The following is a 22,957-nucleotide window of genomic DNA, read 5'->3' on the forward strand; positions in this document are numbered from 1 at the left end:
CTCTAAGCAAAATTTCATTTTATCTCTTGGCAAATTTCATTTCCTATTCAAGCATGATTTCATAATTATAATATTCTTTAAGCAAAGTTCACAAATTTTCATTAAACCTAAAAGCAATTTATACTTTAATCTCTAAGTTTCTGTTTCTTTTTTAATCTACAAAGTTGCATTTAATCTCTAAAGCAAAACTTTTTCTTCCAACATTAAATCTCTAAAGCAAAGCATTGTTGATCCAGAGTTTCAATAATTGTTTTGCTCTATGAAGCTTTTTTTTTATCTTTTTAATCTCTGTCTTAGATTTGCAATTTTGCCCAAAAGTTTGAAATAAATGTAACTAAGAATCTGAAATCATTTTTCATTTGGCTTCATATGTTATAGTTCTGTCAGATATATTATAATTGGCAGGGGGTATCTAGTCATGGCAGAAAATGCATCTGTGTCATGGTTAAACTAAATCAGATAACGCTTGCTGGCAGGGTACATGTATACAAACATACTTACAATCCTGTATATATACATATATTGAATCATTGGAAAGGTCATTTATAATTTTATAATCTAGTATAATACAGGGTTCAGTTGTTAAACCCATTCTGTTTCATTATTTTTAGAAGTTATACTTTTGTCACAAATTGAATTGTATGAAATGGGATTCTTAGATACTTTGACCCCCTAATATTTTTACAAATGTTACCTATTAATTTTTGAAAACCAGAGATTTATAATCTAGTGGTCATCATCATTATTACATGATGTAGACACATTATGACATATGAACATTTAATTATTACCTCCCTTTATGTCTATTGCTTCCCTTTATGACTGAATTAAGTTTTCAGTAATTTCTCTGCAAAACATGCTATGTACTAGTTAAGTAGATACATGTCTATGGCTGAGTGTTTATAAAAAAAATTTTCTCAAATTTTGTAAAAAAAAAATTGTTAAATTTTTGTTTGGTTATTACTGTTATATAATTCATGTGAAATGATCCCACTCTGGAAGTCAATTTTTTTTCTTTTTGTAAGTTTAGCATTTTATTAATGGTGTCCAGTTTGTTGTACTATATATTGTCCTTAAAAAAGAGAAGTAAGATAATTCAGTGAACAATCAGGTAAAATGATGCTCATAGCCTAATATTGATGTTCATTTGAAATTATTTATTTACATTTAAAATGCACTTTTTTAACATCATATTACTTATCATGGAGGTTGAATGTCAAGCAAAATTTTATAAAATTGTTTCTTGTCTTGTATTTTTTACATACTGTTTGTCTCGTTATGGCTGAATAATAACTTAACATAGTCTTATAGAGATACTTAAGTCTTAAATGTGAAACAGTTTTGTGGTCCTAAACAATCTAGTCTTATGCATGGAATGACGTAAATGCTTATACAAGTGGTGTTATTATTTGGTATACCAAAATAGTCTTTTGCATGAGAAAAAAAAGCCTTAGTGCATTTATGAAAAAGCCTTATAACTAGTTTAGTCCTATGCATGGGAAAGTACCTTGTAAAGTCTAAGTGCTATTTAGTTTACTGATTATAAGTAAACCATAGTCTTATGACCGCGATTGTCTTATACCTGAGTAATTATGTAGAAGGCATCACAGCAGGGATATTGGGAGCACACTAGTGCTTAACTCAAAGCCGAAGAGGGGAAATGTAACTTTCCTTCAGTTTTATACATGATTTCAGATGTTAGAGGTAGTATTAAGATTGTTAAGATAACAGCTTGCAGGAGTAAGCCATTAGGTCTGACCATTTCCTTTCATTTATTTCTATATAGGCAGCCGCAGCACACTCCGGGAAACCAAGAGTAAGTTTGTGTTGTTATTTAGTTCTAACTTCAGTTTTCTTGTTCACTTCATTGTTATTTGCTTAATATATCTTTAAGCGTAATGGCAGCAATTGTGAATATCCTAGATCAAATATCAGAATAACGAGCAAGCTGACAGATTTATACATCATTGTTGTGTTGATTGGACTGTACCATATCGCAACTGTGACTAGCTGCAGCAACCCTTTTTTACCTACAACGCTTTACTAGCTCAAAAAACTTAATTACCATAGCAATGTTTTAAATGCTGCAAACAAACCTTTGTTACTGTAGCAGCTGACCTTTACTAGTTGCAGCAACCTTTGTTACCATAGCAACTGCCTGTTACTCAGGAAAGCAACAGTTGTAAAATTAGCTATTGACCTGATTTTGTTTAGATTTCATTTTCTCAGCAACCACCTTATCTGCAGCAACTGCAGCTGTTACTGCAGTAACAGTGGTAAAAATAGTCATTGACCTAATTTGTTTAAATAATTGCCTGGATTTTGCAAAGATTTATTCAGAAACTGAAATTTTGCCATTATATTTCAAGAATGCAATCTTCTGAAAAGTTTTGTAGTGTCACTGTTGTAGTGTATGTTGTTGTTAGACAGTTTGTCATCAACTATCTATATACAAAATGACGTAGACACTTTCTCATCAACTATCTATATACAAAATGACGTAGACAGTTTCTCATCAACTATCTATATACAAAATGACGTAGACAGTTTCTCATCAACTATCTATATACAAAATGACGTAGACAGTTTCTCATCAACTATCTATATACAAAATGACGTAGACAGTTTCTCATCAACTATCTATATACAAAATGACGTAGTAGACAGTTTCTCATCAACTATCTATAAACAAAATTGGTGTAGACAGTTTTCTCATCACTATCTATATACAAAATGACGTAGACAGTTTTTCATCAAACTATCATCAAAATGAGTAGACAGTTTCTATCAACTATCTATATACAAAATGACGTCGTAGACAGTTTCTCATCAACTATCTATATACAAAATGACGTAGACAGTTTCTCATCAACTAATCTATATACAAAATGGTTCTTATCAACTATCTATATAACAAAATGTCTGTAGACAGTTCTCATCAAACTATCTATAAACAAAATGGTGTAGACAGTTTTTCTCATCAACTATCTATATACAAAATGACGTAGACAGTAGATACAGTTTCTCATCAACTATCTTATATACAAAATGTGTAGACAGTTTCTCATCAACTATCTATATACAAAATGACGAGACAGTTTCTCATCAACTACTATATACAAAATGGCGTAGACAGTTTCTCATCAACTATCTATATATACAAAAATGACGTACAGACAGTTTCCCATCAACTATCTATAAAACAAAATGTGTAGACAGTTTCTCATTCAACTATCTATAATACAAAATGACGTGTAGACAGTTTTTCTCATCAACTAATGACACGTTGGTAGACAGTTTCTCATCAAACTATCTATATACAAAATGAACGTATTTAGATTTTCTCATCAACTATCTATGACGTGTAGACAGTTTCTCATCAACAACTATTCTATATACAAAAATGACGTGTAAGACAGTTTCTATCAACTATCAAAGTATTCTCATCAACTATCTATCATGACTGATGTAGACTGTTTCTCATCAAACTATCTATATACAAAATGACGTAGACAGTTTCTCATCAACTATCTATAAACAAAATGGTGTAGACAGTTTTCTCATCAACTATCTATATACAAAATGACGTAGACAGTTTCTTCATCAATCTATGATAGACAGTTTCTTATCAACTATCTATAAACAAAATGACGTAGACAGTTTCTTTATCAACTATCTATATACAAAATGACGTAAGACAGTTTCTTATCAACTATCTATATACAACATGACGTAGACAGTTTCTCAATCAAACTATCTATATACAAAATGGTGTAGACTGTTTTTCATCAACTATCTATATACAAAATGACGTAGACAGTTTCTCATCAACTATCTATTAACAAAAATGGTGTAGACAGTTTCTCATCAACTATCTATATACAAAATGACGTAGACAGTTTCTCATCAACTATCTATAAACAAAATGGTGTAGACAGTTTCTCATCAACTATCTATATACAAAATGACGTAGACAGTTTCTCATCAACTATCTATATAGACAGTTTCTTATCAACTATCTATAAACAAAATGACGTAGACAGTTTCTCATCAACTATCTATATACAAAATGACGTAGACAGTTTCTCATCAACTATCTATATAGACAGTTTCTTATCAACTATCTATATACAAAATGGCATAGAAGACAATTTGTCACCAACAATCTATAGATACGTTCTTGCTGTTGTTTTTTTGTGTAAGCAATATTTTCTTGCAAATTTTGCAAATTATCTGCATATTTTGTATGTTGTTTTTTTTCTCTCTAAAAAGTAAAAACTTTGTGCTAGTTTGGTTAAAAATTATTTCATCATTTTTACAAGGAGTGTTTATTGTGAAAATTTATTTGTATATTTATGCAGGAAGTACAAAAATGTACTTTGATTGCTGTTATTCACATCAGCATTTCTAGTTTTGCTGATAAGCAAAGTGTGTCCAATATCCCTGCTGTTGTTGTTGTTTTTAAGATTGACCCCTAAAAATTGAACATCATATTGTATTGACAACATTGCACAAGAAAAAAACAACAAAAAAGCCCATAAAAAACAAATTAATTGCTTAAGTAAACCTTATTTGTATCCATAAATTGTCTATTATTATTCTACAATTAAAAATATGCACATACGTTAATGGTATACTACAAGAAAAAAACAATTATTTGTGACATATCTTGTGACATATCTTTATATCAAGGGTTGACTGCAAACCTACAGTAACTGTTATGAAATGAAGGACTTAACAACAGTTTTGCAGTCAACCTTCGATAAGCTGCCAAAAAAATGTCTTACAGTTCTTACATTACAGAAACTTAACCTGTACCACCATTAATATTTTAAATGGACTTGTCCACTAAATCATTCATCAATTTTTGGGAAAGTTTTCAGAAAAATGTACTGAATGAATCAGACAGCATTTATGTGCTTGCTGATCTTTGTCTATTCTTCCATTCTTAGGATATAATGTTTAAGGATGTTTATATACTCTTGTTGTACAATCATAGTTAACTTTTGAATACTTCCATAGTTTTAGCTCTGTCTTTATTAACATCTTGTCATGTTATATCATAGATTTAGCTCCGCCTTTATTGATACCTCATTATATGGTTTCATAGTCCGAGCTCTGCCTTTATTGATAGCTTGTCATGTTTTAAAGTGTTAGCTCTGTCTTTATTGATAACTCATCACCTGGTTTCATAGTCCAAGCTCTGCTATTATTGACACCTTGTCATGTTTATAGTTTTAGCTCCACCTTATTGATAACTCATAATGTGTTTTCATAGTCTAAGCTCCGCCTTTATTGATAGCTTGTCATGTTTTAAAGTTTTAGCTCTGCCTTTATTGATAACTTATAACGTGGTTTCATAGTCCAAGCTCTGCCATTATTGACACCTTGTCATGTTTTATAGTTTTAGCTCCACCTTATAGATAACTAATAATGTGGTTTCATAGTCCGAGCTCCGCCTTTATTGATAGCTTGTCATGTTTTAAAGTTTTAGCTCTGCCTTTATTGATACTTTATCATATTGTTTCATAGTCTAAGCCCAGCCTTCTGATACCTTGTCATGTTTTTTATTTTATAGCTCCGCCTTTATTGACACCTTGTCATGTTGTTTTATAGTTTTAGCTGTGCCTGTATTGACACTTTAACTCTCTGCTTAGCTTTTTAGAAAATGTATATTAACTAGTTTTATACAATTTGGCTTACTTAACACTTGTAGGACTTGCAAATTATGATAGCTAAAACAGAGCTTTACTTTTCTTTTTCTTCAATATAATAGCTTTTGTTTTAAGCTTATCTGAGCACTATGTGCTCAATTGTGAGCTGTTAAGATCAATTGTTTGGCATCCTATGTCCTTTAGGAAAGCTGGAAAGTCAGTGTGTGTGTGGATTTTACTTTTCTGAGCAAAGTGGGCGGAATTGAGAGAGACAAGTCAACTATTTGGCCCAAGTTGCCTAGAAACGTGATCCCTGGTATATGACCTTGGTTCAAATAATGACTCAACTAAAGAAAAATATAATTTTTTTTTTTTTTTTTTTTTTTTTTGCTTTTATACATGTACATGTGATGTATAATTTTCTGCACCTACCGTATATAAGGGGAAGGTTGCATACACAAACATTAATCCATTTTCATTTTCAGGTGCTGAAAAATTATCAGGCGTTTTAAATCATACTAAACAAACAAAATCAATATGTCACATAAGTGTGTTTTTTTTTTATTTAACAACATAGGAATTGTACAAGTACGCAAGAAATTCTAATAACAATTTTATTATGCTGATAGACATGGTGTTTGAACCATTGTGTTTGTAATGTTTTATTTCAGTCTTTAAAACCTTTATTTGATGACTAACTGCTAACAATTTAGTACTATATGTTTTCTGTTATGTATTTTTAACATATTAAGCTATGTATTAAATTTTTGTGCATAAAAGTTGAATTATAATGTTTCATGATTGTGTCTTTCAATGTTTTAAGTTTGAAATTTAGACCTTAAGCCTTTAAAATGTTATGTTTTCTGTTGGCCAACTTTTACCCGGCTTAAATATGTGATTAGCCTTTGTCTGTATTATAGAGACAGGGTAAAATGACATCCGTGCAGTGTCTGACCAGGTTCTATGTAAAATCTGTTTCGCGTATTAATAAACATAACATCATTCTGACAGGGACTTTGGATTCTTTCGAATGTGAGGAAGCTATCCAGCTAAATAATAGAATGTTGGGGGTTCTACTCTGGTGCCCATTATTGCCTGAAATAATACATGGAGGGGAACCTGAAGAAAACTGACAGAAAAACAAAAACAAGATTTTTCATTCATGAAATCTAAATTTCAAACTTAAAATATTGATGTATTGTGGCTCTGGTCAAGGTTTCCACTTCCAAAATGTGTTGATAATGTAAAAGATATTTTAAAGAAATGCTCTCAAGGGTTTCACTACTGACATTTTTTGAGGATATAAAATTTTCATATGTATTTATAAACTCTGTTTTTCTATTTTGCAGCACAATAACCCTTATATCATGGCTATGGTGAATGATGGAACAAAACAGTATGAGCACCAGAAGTAAGTATTATGCCTACAGACTTTTACAATTTCAATTATAATTAAATTTTAATAATTAAAAAAAATTTCAATTATACAATTTCAATTGTAAACCAAAAGTAGTGATTGAATATCTTCAAATAAATCAGTTTGAAATTTTGAAATAAGTATTTAATTTTTATGTTTTGGATGATGTCTCATGTTCAGAAATTAAAGTATTGCAAAATTTATTAATTTAAATTTTGTGTTCTGTGGCTCATGATTTCTCAAAAAAAGAACCAAAGTTTCTTTAAAGTATATGGCCGTCATATCATTATGGAAATTTTCTTGTATAAATAGTTACAATATTTTCCTTTCTAGCAAAAAGTGGCAGCCATTTGTCGGTGGTCAATATTCACAAATGCAATCTTGTTGTAATCTATTTCAGTGATGGAATCAACCAGCAGCTTGGTGGATGTATGAGAGATTTCAGGAACAAACCTTTCCCGATCCGAGCTAAGATAGAATATTACAACAAAGTTTTAACTGTAAGTATTTAATATGATGTTCAATCTATGACGCTGGAGAGATGTAATCTTGTAATGTAATTCAATGTAATGTTTTCAAGAGATGTCCCTTTCCAGAACTTATATTAGTTACCCATGAATGTTGCTTAGATTGCTTGTCCATGGGGATATATGATAAAAATTTGTGTTTAAATCGCCTTTAAATCCAGAAAAGAAAAATGAAGCAAATACCTTTAAACACAAAAAGTTAATTGTGTCTCTGATCTCTAGCTGATAGTTAGAAAAAATTTTCATCTGACCTTGATAATATTAGTTATAAAGATGTGTATAGGATGGCTCAATATAAACCATTCTGTCTGTATACTGCCGTAAGGCCAGGGTTATATTGCAAACTATCATTTATGCATGGCCATGTTAATTGTCAAACATCTTTATTTTCAATTTATAATACATTAAAATTGCTTTGTTTGAGGAAAAACGAAAAAAAAAAAAATTATAACTTGACAGCAGCGTTGTATATAGATTATATAAACATCATGCTTATCCAATGAAAAGAGATGTTACAAACAAACAGTACTATAGTGTGTGTATGATTTAAAACCTAATTACACACCTATTATAATTGCAGGTGTTTTTCAACAGTGGATTGACCAATAATAAGGACGATTTCGAGCTGTGTTTACGGGCGGAGAACGTAGAGCTGCCCAAGTCCGGATATTTTGGTGTCAGTGCTGCCACAGGAGGACTAGCTGGTATGAACCATTTGTTATACATTTATAACCAGTCAGCTTTCTTGTTACAAAATGTTACAAGGTTTTCCCATTCCTTACTCATTGGTTGAATTATACATTTGTAACCAATCAGCTTTCTTGTTACAGATTATCATGATGTGTTAGCATTCCTCAATCACTCATTGGTTTATATATACATTTGTAACCAATCAGCTTTCCTTTTACAGATTATCATGATGTATTAGCATTCCTCACTCGGTCATTGGTTGATATATACATGTGTAACCAATCAGCTTTCTTGTGACAGACTGTGATGAGGTTTTTCAATTCTTCACTCACTCATTGGATGAAATATACATTTGTAACCAATCAGCTTTCTTGTTACAGATGATCATGATGTGTTGGCATTCCTTACTCACTCATTGGTTCCCCCAGGACAGGAAGTTAAGTCCACTGTTGATGATGCAGAAAGGGCAAAATATGAGAAAGAATTCGAGGAATATTACGAGCAGTTGGAAAAAGCAAAGAAAGAGTATGTTTTGTTTGTTATGATGCAGAATAGGGGTGTAAGAATATACTTACCTCAAGATATACTTAGTATGGGATCGGGGGAGGGGGTAGTGACCTAGTAATAAATCTGATTAGCTCTCAAGATTGTTGGTTAAAATTTTTAAATGGGCTTGCCCAGCTTCAATTTTTTGGGAACTGTTCATTATCAATTTTGGGGATATTAGGATGGTCAGCCAACTTTATAAGAGTCTGGTCAAACTACACGGGTTTGCTGGCTGGCCGGGTTTCGGTACTGGTGGTGAAGATGTACCACTTTTGAGTGTAACAGCATTAAGTGATTAATATATATAATCATGTTATTATAGTTATTTCTCTATAAGTTTGTCAGCCTACAGTAAAGAACCTGGTCAGACTGCACAGATGTCTATGCTAGAGAAAAAGGCAAATCACTTTTGGTTCCATTACATGTTCCTTAAAGGTTAACATATAAGTATATACAGTCAAACCTGTTTAAAGTGGCCAGCAAGGGCATGAGCTGTAATGACTGCTTTATACAAGTGACCCCTATATCTAGCTTATATTATAATGGCAGTTCTTTCTATCAGACTTTAAAACTGACTGTTACAGACAAGGTGGGGTTATATACAGGTGACTGGGCGCACATCGTATGACAGTACTGTGATTTTTATTTGTTTGCTTTTTTTTTATTTCCAGATACAATGAACAACATCCAGATAAACAAGGAGGTGAAAATCTTGAACAGGTATGTGATCGTTGTACTTTTGGTAATTTTGCTAGTGGTATTGCAGTGGTTCTGTTGTAGGACACGCTTTAAGACCAAAATATCCTGGGTTCGAGCTCTAACACAGACACTGCTGTTTTCATAAAGCAGGATATTAACTCTATATTGTATTAGTTCACTAAGGTGTAAATGAAAGGGTGTATTAATTCTTTGGTGTCGTGTTTTGAGAAACATTAACAGAGTTAAAGACTTAGGGTACTCTGTCAAAAATCTAGAGCTATATAAACCAAAATTTCTTATTTTTTAGGGTTTTACTTTATGACAGCATGCGTGTATATAAGTTATATTATAAATAAAAGTGAAAATTATCCAATGAAAAGTGACTTTACAAAAGTGCTGTATTATACTGGTAAGGAAACATATACTGGTACCTAGCACTGTAAGTGTACATGAACTTATTCCAGGCATACGAGAACCAGGCAGACAGAGAGTTGAGGATGATATTTGAGGGACAAAACTTTATTCATCAAACATTGAGAGAACTTAGTAAAAGATTTGACGAGTTGTTAGGTCGACAGGAACTTGTGTTGTCCAAGGTCACTCAGATGTCAACAGGGGGCGTGGCTGTGCCTCAAGGCGGGGTAAATATATTTGAATATTCATTAATGTTGATAATGAAAAATTTTATACAAACATGTCTTTTATAATTTTAGCTTTATAGCAAAAAAATGACATTTTGGAAACTGTAACCGGAAGCCTACAATAAAAAGAATTAAAAAATAAAGATATTACAAAAATGGCACACAAGCTGATTTTATGACTGGTCAAACAAGTGCATTTAAGAATTTTCACGGATCAAGACCCGAGGTCTCAGGGCAAACGAACACCCTGATATTAGCATTTTTAGGTTATTTGTGCGTTTAAATTTGGGTGGTTATCCCGACAATTGGAAAAAACCATGCATCTACATTTTTTACGAAAAAATTTAGAAATGTACTACTTAAAAAGGGGAAAATGCAACCATTTATTCCATGCCAAACTTGCTTTGGGCTGCACTTGTCCCAAATGGTATAATTTTGTAGTAAAAAAGGGTTAATTAAAAAAATTTAAAAGTTTTAACATCTTTGTCAAAGTTTGACCAGAAAATAAATGATTTTTTTGTTACAGCAAGGGCAACAAGGTGGCGGCGGTGGGTACCCACAGATTGACACGATCAAGCGTCACGAGGTGGAGAGAGTGATCAACACACAGAATGACATTATACAAGAGGCAAGACAAATCAGGTACCAGGAAAATATTTTTGTTTGTTGCACACCAGACCAGATTTTTTAGCTTTAACCCTTTCATTGCCATAAGGACGGCTTATGCCGTCCCTGTTATTTTCGGCGTATTTGCCATATGGACGGCTTTAACCGTTTCTATAATAATAATAGTAATAATAATAAATTAATAATAATAATAATAATAAAAATAGTAATAAATATTAAGAAAATTATACCATCGACAATAATTATTATTATACTAACAGATTTGGAAACATATATAATTATTATAATACTTATAACAAATAATAATAATTATTTTAATTAATAATATAGTAATTTCTTAGAAAATCCTCTGGCAAATAGGTGAACAATAAAACAATAAACCTCTGGCAGCGAAAGGGTTAATAATGGTGTAACCGTGTTTAAGAATTTTGTTTTACACACACTAGGGCTGGTGTTGAAATGAGTTGAGACATGTTTAATTTGATGCTGTCCATTGTAACTGAGACAGATTATATTGTTGTAAATGGGAGGAATATTAAAAAAGAAGTAGAAAAAATTTCTGTAAATGTGGGGCTTTAATATGAACATTTTCTATAAATGAGAGTAATTGAATTATAATAATTTCCTGTAAATGAGGGGACTTTGATATGAAAAATACCTGTAAATGAGGAGGCTTTGATGTGAAAATTTCCTGTAAATGAGAGGGATTAATATGAAGTAAAAGAGGCAAATTGTAATTTAATGATTTCTTGTAAAAAAGTGGGTTTAATATGAACATTTCCCATAAATGAGGGGTCTGTGTATATAAAAAAAAATCTAAACTTAAGCTTTAAGTTAGTTTAGTTTATACAAATTTATTTTAGTTCGATTTTGTTGGAAGCTATAAGCTTATTGAAACACTCTCGAATCCGTTCCTGGAACCAACCAGTACTAAGCAATGAATGTAAAGTTTCTTGCTCAAGGAAACAACGGCTTGCCCCTGACAGGGTTTGAACCCACGCGGTCAGCAATCCTTAGATTACTAGCATTAACCACTCGGCCACGCCGCCACAACTTAAGCTTTTATAATGTTATCTGTAAATGAGGGGGTTATTTTGAACATGTTCTGTAAAATATTAATATTTCCGGTCAACGAGGCAAATTGTAATTTAATAATTTCCTGTTATTGTGGGGGTTTGATATGAACAAACTTTTCGTGTAAATGAGGGGGCTTTAATTAGAACATTTCCTATAAAAAAGGGTCCATCTAAACTTTACTTCTATATTGTTGTCTGTATTTTAGACAAGTTGTCAATGATGTCCAGCAGAGAGCTAATTATATCCAAAGTAATTTGGCCCAAGGAGGCGGGCAAGTACAACAAGGAGGTGGAGGAGGAGGCGGGGCTAGCCCACAATTACAGCTAGCCATGCATGAAGTGCAGGAAAATTTAAGAATTGTCAAATCAGATGTTAGTCAAATGTTCAATCGGCCACAGGTAAAAAAACAGCAACTAAATGTTGCCTTTGGTTTGTTTTTAAATCTTGAAAAAATTGTTTAATTAAAGGAACTCCACTGAGGTTCAAAAGCCTAAAAATATAGAATTTGAAGTTCTTACATAAATCATCAGGGACAATCAAAACAGAAAGATATGCTTAAATGAAATATGCTCAGAATTATGTCATTTTTTGCAAGTGGAAGAAAAATCCTGGAAAAACTGAGTGAGGGAATGATCTAAAATTTTGCTCACATGTTACTTATATCAGGGCTTCAGATAATTTTCTAGGGCAATGAGTATTTACTCATTGATTTTTTCATGAATGAGTAAAACTTGAAATCTGAAATTTGGGATGAGTTATTTTACTCCTACATGGTTCGCACGGGCCTTGAAAAGTCCTTGAATTTGGTTTCAACCTTGAAAAGTCCTTGAATTCAGGGTTGCCTTGAAAAAACACTAAAATTGTCCTTGAATTTCAGTAAACCCCCTTGAATTTCGGTAAAATGCCTTGAAAATCCAAAAGGGTATAAAACCTGTCGCTGTAAAGGTCAGGCAAATTTTCCGCTACAAATCGGACATGTGAACGAAGGCAGCCCGATCGAGTGCACCCATTTGGATCTGTTTTAGTAGTGTTTAGCCAGCGTTACGGTTTTGGCACGGATTTTAACAAGCACTTGTGTATGACGTCATCGCAAATTGTGTACAAAATGTCAGTTCCATTGCGAAGTAAAAAATGGGAAAATACACTAAGAAATGTACGTTTCAGCTCAAATGGCTTCAACAATACAGTTGGGTAAAACAAGTTATACAAGACCCACGAAAAGCACAATGTACCATGTGTATGAAAACCATCGATTTGTCGCAAATGGGAGAGAGTGCATTTACATCGCATGTGAGGGGTGCAAAGCACCTAAAAATCTAGACATCAAGTCGTCATTGACGAAGTGTGGCCTTGCATTTGTCAGACAGGAAGGAACTATAAATGTCAAAACTGAAAATTGCAGTAGATCTGATTCAAATAATAACATTGTGCCATCCCAATCCACAACGGAAACTGTGCATGACATGACAATACCACCCCCACCCACTTCTAGTAATCATTGATTTGTGACTGAATCAAACATTCTAAGAAAGGGCTTCAAAGAAACGAAACTGGAAGTTGAGGAAATTGGAAGAGAAATCCAAAAAAGAAAGGAAAAACTAGATAGAGTTGTGTGAATTTACTCAATCACCTATATGTTACAGTTTTGGTGTTCATATATTCTACTGACTGTGCTGATTTTCTTAATATAGTCACTGTTTTGCAATTCTAGTCATTTGAACCTTAAATTGAAATACACATGTTTTATTTACATGTTTTATATCACAGATATGGTTGTAAAAGTATAATTTTAAATAAGATCAATTGCAATAAAAATGTATATCACAGATATGGTTGTAAAAGTATAATTTTAAATAAGATCAATCGGGAAAAAAATGCCTTGAAAATTACAATTTTACCTTGAAAAGTCCTTGAAAAGTCCTTGAATTTTGATTTGAGAATTTGGTATGAACCATGTCCTATAAATTATTGTAAATGAATAAAAAACCCTTAAATATGTTCCTATGTTTATTGCGTACTAGTGCAGTGTTAATAAATATTTATAACCTGTGTTTATGAATATTTATTACTTGTGTTGATGAATATTTATTTCTTGTGTCTATGAATATTTATCATTTGTGTTTATGAATATTCATTTTCCCATTCACAAAAGCGTATGATTATGATTATCATTTATGAATATTTATCATTTGTGTTTATGAATATTCATCTTTCCATTCACAAAAGCGTATGATTGTGATTATCAGTTATGAATATTTATCATTTGTGTTTATGAATATTCATTTTCCCATTCACAAAAGCGTATGATTGTGATTATCAGTTATGAATATTCAATATTTGTGTTTATGAATATTCATTTTCCCATTCACAAAAATGTATGATTATGATTATCATGAATGAATATTTATTTTCCAGGCTGCAGTTGGAGGTTGCCCTGTACCACCACCATGTTTATCACCGGTGTTGTTCTTTGTAGCCATAGCTTTACAGTGTGTTGTTTTAATAGGATACATGATATATAGGTAAGATCTTATAGCAAACTATACTTGAAGAAATTTTTGTGTAATTTCAAATGTTGATCCTCGTTTGGGTGTAATCTCTCCATGATCTCGGACATTGAGTCCAACAGTCATTTGTGTGTTTAACTGCCAATTCGGAAACCATGTTATATTGATTTGTTGGTCACTTGGTGAGAAATTGGTAATTACTGGTTTCTTTTTCCCGGAATAATGGTTATGTGAATTGACTGTCGAGATAGAATCAAATTAGATGTGTAAAAGCAAGGTAAAAACGAAACAAAAACAAAAAAATAATAAGATTCATTAGTAGATGAAAAACCTTACATGTCAAGATAAGAAACTTTACATGTCAAGGGAGGTAACCCAATTGAAAGTTTGTTAAATGATACAGAAACAGTCTGGATAACCTCCCTTGAAGTGTTGATTTATTTGTTATATAAGGTGAATTTGAACCACTTTGAATCAATGCATTTGAATACAGCTGCTGACTTAACTGTGAGATTTGTTCATGTGATGAAGCAACCCAGTTAGCTGATGGAAAGGTGTTGCATCTGCTTGGATACCTGCTTGTAGAAGGAATAATACAGGGTTGTCTCCTTCTACCAGTATTGCTAGAAAGTCACCATATGACATATACAGTGTCAGTGTTACTAAAAATCAACTAAATAAATAAATACATTTTTATGCTCCCCGAAAAATTTCGGGCGCCTTTTCCGTCTGTCCGTCCGTCCGTCTGTCCGTCCGTTGTCTTGTCCGGAGCATAACTTGAAAACCCTTGGAGATAATTTGTTGAAACTTCATACAGTGGTAGAGGGCATCGAGGGGGAGTGCAGTGTCAAAGAACCATAACTCTATTTTGCCCGGTTTTTGAATTATCTCCCCTTATAGAAAAATCTTGTCCGGGGCATAACTCTAAAACTATAAGAGATATCAACATGAAACTTTGTAGGTGAATAGATCTCAATGGGTAGATGTGCAGTGCATAAGAACAATAACTCTTTTTGTCCTAATTTTGGAGTTATTGCCCTTTGTTTATTTTAATACTTCGAACTTTGTCCGGAACATAACTTGAAAACCCTTGGAGATAATTTGTTGAAACTTCATACAGTGGTAGAGGGCATCGAGGGGGAGTGCAGTGTCAAAGAACCATAACTCTATTTTGCCCGGTTTTTGAATTATCTCCCCTTGTAGAAAAATCTTGTCCGGGGCATAACTCTAAAACTATAAGAGATATCAACATGAAACTTTGTAGGTGAATAGATCTCAATGGATAGATGTGCAGTGCAAAAGAACCATAACTCTGTTAAGCCTTATTTTTGAATAATCTCCCCTTTTAGAAAAATCTTGTCCAGGACATAGCTGTAAAACTATAAGAGATATCAACATGAAACTTTGTAGGTAGATAAATCTCAATGGGTAGATGTGCAGTGCACAAGAATCATAACTCTACCTTGCCTAATTCTGGAGTTATTGCCCTTTGTTTATTTTTACTTTTTGAATTGTCCGGGACATAACTCAGAAATCATAAGAGATATCATCATGAAACTTTGTAAGTTGATAGATCACATTGATTAGAAGTGCAGTGCAAAAAACTGTAACAGCCTTGCCTAATTTTGGAATTATTGCACTTTGAACTTTTTCCACGGACATAACTCTGAAACTACAAGAGGTGTACTTTCCTGTGTCCAAAACCTATTCGGGGAGCATCACCCGGCTCAAACCGGGCTCTTGTTGTATACAGTTTGTTTATAGAAAGTTTGTGGTTCTATGTATAATTAGGTCGTTGACTTCAAACCACTTGCCTCTCACCCCTGTGTGTCTTACAGGTGTACTCTGAATGTTCACTGACCAATGAAAATGCTAAGATTTGAGTGAAAGGTTTTATATTCTAGTGGCTAGGCCAATTTATCAGCTAGCATACAATTCCTAGAGCTTATGCTGTCACATAATGTCAGTTCCAAAATATTTTTTTCTCTTTTCAGACAAAATAAAGAAAACCAAGCCAAGAAATTCTTCTAGATGCAACTTAGTTTTATATATCTTCGTTCATTCCATTATTTGTTACTTTTGCGAATGGGGAAAATGTACCCCTGTGTTAGGAAGAAAAAAAACACATGTTTTGCTTTTTAAAAGATGCTGCACATATAAGTGACACCGACATACCAATTTTACAGTTATCATTAGTTTTTATGTGACATCTAAACATCAGGTGATAACTAAAGAACTATGTTTTGATTACATTTTTTTCATAGTATATTATTTTAGATTTACTGCAGAAAATGTTTCTGCTCTATTTTGCATCTTTTTATTACTTTTAGCTTTAACTTTAGAATTACTGGGTATTATAATCATTATAGATATTAACATGTTGTATGTTACATATTTCACACTGGCATTTCTATATTTAGCCCTCTTCTATCCATGTGTGGTCGTCACATATAGTTTACAGTTACTACACTGTTTTGTGACACAGGAGTACCGGTTTTACTGTTGCAGATACTAATATGAATGAACATTTCTTCATTATTTTTATTGTTATTTGTCATAATTAACATACATATGGCATTTAAAGGAGTTGCTGACTGTGTCATAAATTTTCATTTTTTCATACATTCTGACAATAGTAAAATTTAAGCATTGTGAACCAGTCATATAACTTGAAAGTCTCCTATTGGTTGAAAATTAAGTCATGGTTTAAATCTGACCAATGATAGATCTACTCCAATTCTTTTTGACAGGGTGTTAAATTTCGTTTTAAGTTTGATAACAGTTGGACTGTGTCACAAATATTTTATAAGACAGATATATAATAAATAGCCTTTTTCTTTACAGATATAATACAGATATATATATGTCAGACAAAAGAAGTAATTAATATTATCAATTAGTAGTACTTAAATGTTAGTATTTTACATAACAGTGTCAAAAGTATAAATTATTGACAGATATATACATTTTTTACTGTTGAGAGACTTCAATGTATTAAGCCATATATTGCCTTTCATAGATGAATGCTCAGTAAATTTACAGCCAAATATTTAAGATCATATAACCAACTACTGGAACAGGAAGTGCTTTGCTAGCACCATAGCACTATATAAATCCAGGCCAGCCTTCAGCTTGTGTACCCTGTCCAAGCTCTGTAAGGTCATTACTTCAATTGTATGTGTTTTGATACCGAAATCCCATTAGTTTCATATTTTGAAACAGGGCTAAAGGGCTAATCTGTTACACTATTTCAGCAATTTTAGGGTTATATATTTTATATATATAGTGAAGCATGTTTTTGCACTGGATGATATATTAGAATTTTTTACACTATGAAGGCCATATGTTAGTTAAGGAAAATTGTGTGGATTTGAGATAGACAAAAATCTTCAATAACTTTTATTTTTTTCTTGTAAATGTCATGTTCAGGAAAGCTTGGGGTGTAAGTATCTAAATTTGGTATAATGAGTTGTATAATCTAGTGACAATGTTTCTATGAACTGTCTTCAGTAAAAACCAAAATTAAATTTTAAATTTATTTAAAAAATTAATTAAATTTGTGGTCCGCAAAAATAGATGCAGAATGGTTTGCTTATCAAAGGTGCTTTCATTTTTCATTTCAAATAACATTACCCATTCCATTCCTATGTTTTTTTCTTTCCTTTATGTTAAGAATGGTTGTTTTGGACCAAAAAAGAAATCATTCTTATTGTATTATTACATATATGCTGAAGGTTTTTATTGTACATGTGTTAGACTGGATGTTTGGAAAATCTATTTTTAGAATTGATTGTATGTGGAAAGTCTATTTTTAGAATTTATGGATGTGCTATTTTTAGCTTTTACGGAGGAGAGGTACTCAATATATCAGATATTTGTTAATGATAAATAGTTGTTGTTATAAGAATTGGTAAAATGTGTTATTAAAAGTTTGCATGAAATGTATGTATGGAATGATGTGGTAAAATATTGTCCAGTGTATATAAGTATGGGATATAAATTATTTAGGTAATATTTATATTTAAAAGAAGAAAAAAGCTTTTAGTGAATTATAATATTATTTATCATCTTTAAGTGCTAAAGAAAAAAAGTTTAAGTCTAGTCAAAGACTGGACTGGTAAAATTCTAAAATTAGAACTGAGTTAAAGTGAATTGGTCTGTAGTTTGCATGTTTTCCATATGACTATTTTAAATATTGATAAAAAAATGGAAACGTATCATTCAGATGTTCTTGTTCAATATTGCTTGAAAAAAAGAAATGTTGATAGAGTTCTTAGTGTTTTAATTTACACATTTATATGATGGATAATAATATTTTATTCTGGAACGTTTTATTGAGGGTTATATATTTATAGATATGGTGAAACCTGTTATCACATTGGATGATATATAAGAATTTTTACACTATGATGGCCATATGTTATGGAAAATTATGTGGATTTAAGAAAGAAAAAAATAATTCTCAATTTCAGAGAGCGCTTAGTAGAGAAACTGATAGCGAACAGCATGGATCCAGATCAGACTGCGCGGATGTGCAGGCTGGTCTGGATCCATGCTGGTCGCAAACCCATTATGTTGGTTTTGTCGTGACGCGGCTAATTTCAAAGTTTGTTGCCACATATTATACACAGTACTATCACCCATAACTATTTATGGTATAACAGACCTTCTACGGACCAATTCACTATTAAATGAATTAAAGAATCTACGCAATTTTCTTATTTTCTTTGAAAATGATTATACAAATTTGATTAGAAATGTTTAGAATATCACATAATTTCATACACTTACAAAATTATGTATTATTATGTTTATACTGTGAAATAACGGTGTTTGAAATGCCACTTTCGTACAGCGCAAATTGAAAAAATATAAAACGAGATAGGATGTTGCAGTGCATATTGAATTAAGATTATTTTATTGGAATAAATTATTAAAGTTGTAAGTTTGAAATTAAAGGTGTCATGTGTTATGTGTATAAATGACAAGTATGTGTGAATGTATTATTACGTTCCAAAGGATTGTTAAAAAGAAGATTCTGTCACCAATATGTGTTGGGAAATTTTATATTTGGAGAGTTTATTGCAAAATTGTTGATTTTTTTTTTTTTGTGAAATTATTATGATATTGAAATATTGAATGAATACATAACAAATAGGTAAAGATTGTCTGTAGTGTTACGCGGATGTATCATTTTTTTTATGTATTTCATGCATGTATCCCCTCTTCCCTACCCCTGTTTTCCTTTTTTTTTTGTCCTACCACATTTTGTTGGTCACAAATTATCTGTTTTATGCTGAAAACCATATCTCTTTCAAATCGGTTAAAAAATGTAGAAGGAACAAAGTGAAATTATTTTACACAGTACTGGATAAAATTTGGATCGAAGTTGAGATATTTTTTGATATTAGTAATTCTTGTAGTTTTTTTCCTTGTTATTAAGAATTTATTACAATGTATATAAAGGTTAGAATAATTAAGTGGATGTTGAACAATTTATTTTATAACTTTGGTTGTGAGAATTATAGTATACTGAAAATAATGTGATTTTTGCATTATTTTCATCAATTTGTATCAAACTTTTCAGCGTGGTTAAAGCTTCAACTCTGAATGAGGTTATCAAAAGGCGATAACAATTTTTTCGTCCATTGAGTTCATTTCAGATCATTTGTCTCATTTCTGATCATTTGACTCATTTGTTATCTTTGAGCTATTTTTCATTCACTTTTGGTCATTTTTTGATCTTAGGGCTTATTTCAGCTTATTTAGCTTATTTATTGTCAATAAGTTCCTTTCACATTTTGGGGGTCATTTTCTGAACTTTGTGTTAATTTTCTATCATTGAGTTTATATTTGATCTTTGAGTTGGATTATTACCAAAATAATGTGTAGATTTTAATATGTAAATACAGCGGTAAAGGGTGTTGTATATTTTTCTCCTATTTATTGTGCTTTGTTTTTTGTAGATATCTGTTACGTTGAGAATGTTAGAACTGTGTTTTGAAAGTTTTTACTTTTTTGGTATTGAGTGACAGGCGATTGATTTTCGATATTTGTTTTTAACAAGCCAATGAAAAAATTATATGCTTGAATTGACAGCTGGCCACTATTGTGTATGATTACGGAATACATAATTACGTATATATTTTTTATAACTGGTCAATTTCTGAGGGTTTATTTGTGAAACATTATAATAGACAATAATGAAATGATGGCCGAGTTAGCAAGATATAGAAGTATATATGGTGTACATGTTGGCATTTACATAAAGTTTATTTGGAGATCTCGAGGGGGCTAAAATGTTTTGACAAATAGAATATGCCATATTTTTTTTACACCATTATGCATTGTTTTATCAGAGATTTCGAATGAGTGCCGGGAAAATGTAAATATATTGTAAAGTCAGAAATTTTCACAATGGGTTAAAATCTCACTCATTTCGCGAATTAAGATTTTTTGTGAAAATAATTTTATGTATATAAGTAACACATAAGTTCAACAGAAATGAATGAGGAAACTTCATGAATTTCATGAATATTTAATTTTCTATTTAACCTAAATAAGCCAAAAAAAGTGAGTTTGCCAACTTGTGGCCACAAAAAAATATCTGATTTAACTTTGTTTGTGAAAATCTGAGGAGACTCGTCTCTTTATGTGCTTAAGCATATGTAATCATTTTATTTTTTACTTTAAAACATTTTCATAATTTAACAATTATATAACCCAAAAAAGAAAGTTTAATTGCAATTTCATTTATTTTCTAAGATTTCATGTTTTGCCATAAGTAGAATGAGTGGGTGGGGTACAGAATATTGTCTCAGGCATTGTTTGATATAGGTGCGTGAATGATTTAAAAAGAAAAATGAAAAAATTCTCGAATTAATTGTTCAAATTTATTTTGAAATATTTTATTCTCTTGCGTATATAAAAGAATGAAAAATATTTTGTTCACAAGTTCAGGCATGAGTTGAAAAATGGGACAGTCCATGTGTTATGGAAGATAACTCTTAACTCAAGTTAGCAAAGCCTTTAATGGGAGGTAACTCTTCAAAAACAGATTCTATATGTACGTCCAGTGCAGACCAAAATCAGCCCATTGTCTGAACTGTTTCTTTATTCAGTCAAATACATATTTTGAAATTCTCCCTTAAAATGTTATCATGGTTTTGTTCAGATTGAAAGATGGGCAAGGCTTAGTATTTAAGAACTTCAGCTGGTATAGGGGTTGAAAATATTTATGATGACTGTGAAAATACTTGAGTCATCATATTGTCAAGTGTTTTGCCAATAATTTGCGGATAAGCCTTAGATATAACCACCAAAACAAACAAAACAAAATTGAAAGGAAAGAATAATGTTAGTAAATGAAGTGGTATAGCTGTTTTTATAAACATGTTTAGTTAATTAATTAGCTTTTATTTATTTTTTTTACATCATTTATTAGTGCTGGCATTATTATTATTGTATACTATTTTATAATCGGAGAATTCTTTTTCATCTATTAATAGAATGTTTCTCCACTTGTGTGATGAGAATTTTCTTTTCCCCCATGCAGTAACTTTTTGACTGCCTTTTAAAAAAATGTTAAATAGTTTTGTAGGCTTTGATAAACATGTACATGTAGATGTAAATTTAGTTACAGATTTAGTTCCTTACTTTGTTTACCCGTGGTTACCATGACAGGTATATATGTAGGTTAGTTAACTATCTTGATATTATAAAGTTATTGAAAAAATCAAAAAATGTAAATGTGCTGTGTCATGAGAAAAATTGCCAGTACGTCGATCGGTAATCAGTACATACTGATGGTTATATTATTATTTATAAAGATTTTTACATGTTATATGGCCCAATATAAATAGTTGTATGCATATATAACTGGAGTCACTAGGCGAGGGTTATATGGCAACATATAGTTTATAAGAACGTTACAAATATCCAATGAAAAGCGTTGTTACAAACATGTAAGACGTTCACGAAGTTTATAATGTGATAATGAACACTTTACTGGCAGCTTTTCTCGTGACTTGGAGCATATTAGTACTTATGTTACTACTATATTTATCCTAGGGGAAAACTCATTTGTTACCCGGCTCGAAAAAGAAAAGTGTTCATAATGTTTACAAGATGTACATTTAGGTGTACAGAACGTAACTAATGTTACACTTTGTTAATTGCGAAATAAGGGCCTTTTAAAGCTATTATGTAAAAGTGCAATTTTGACCAGTTTGTGTTTTATTTGAAATTTAAAAAAGAAAGAAACAACTACAAGATTTCAGCTAACCATTGCTTTAAAAAGCTTATTTAAAACTTAATTTTATCTTTGGGTTCTTTGTAACAACTTTGACTGTATTTTATTCCTTTGGGTTCGTAATGAGAAAAAGCTTATCTTATATTGCTATATTATTGCTTGACGGTCATCATCATGCTACTATATTTGAAATAATGAATATTCAAGAGAGAAAGAATAGGGTTGATATTTCTAATATTTTGAAATTGTTTTTGTTTATCTCTTAAAATTGTATATATGTAATGGTTGAAACGTTTCATGAATGACGTAATAATGTGACTG

The 22,957-nt window shown here is 31.5% G+C and overlaps 1 protein-coding gene across 4 annotated transcripts in view; it reads left to right on the forward strand.

Annotated features, from left to right (window-relative positions):
* Positions 1-22,650, forward strand: part of LOC132754079 (protein ERGIC-53-like) — a 37,663-nt gene extending 15,013 nt beyond the window's left edge. For 3 of the 4 annotated variants that reach the window (XM_060744673.1, XM_060744675.1, XM_060744676.1), the window contains 10 exons: positions 7,004-7,065; positions 7,472-7,571; positions 8,179-8,302; positions 8,669-8,813; positions 9,506-9,554; positions 9,998-10,174; positions 10,701-10,816; positions 12,084-12,276; positions 14,294-14,400; positions 16,380-22,650. In XM_060744673.1, coding sequence (XP_060600656.1) covers positions 7,004-7,065; positions 7,472-7,571; positions 8,179-8,302; positions 8,669-8,813; positions 9,506-9,554; positions 9,998-10,174; positions 10,701-10,816; positions 12,084-12,276; positions 14,294-14,400; positions 16,380-16,416 — 1,110 coding nt within the window. In that variant the 3' untranslated portion in view covers positions 16,417-22,650. Of the gene's footprint in view, positions 1-1,786; positions 1,817-7,003; positions 7,066-7,471; positions 7,572-8,178; positions 8,303-8,668; positions 8,814-9,505; positions 9,555-9,997; positions 10,175-10,700; positions 10,817-12,083; positions 12,277-14,293; positions 14,401-16,379 lie in introns of all 4 variants that reach the window. The other variant, XM_060744674.1, reaches the window with a different exon arrangement.
* Positions 22,651-22,957: the final 307 nt, after the last annotated feature.

Source organism: Ruditapes philippinarum, unplaced genomic scaffold (genome assembly GCF_026571515.1).
Source record: "Ruditapes philippinarum isolate M1 unplaced genomic scaffold, ASM2657151v2 ctg971_1_1_1_1, whole genome shotgun sequence".
Lineage (NCBI taxonomy): Eukaryota > Metazoa > Mollusca > Bivalvia > Venerida > Veneridae > Ruditapes > Ruditapes philippinarum.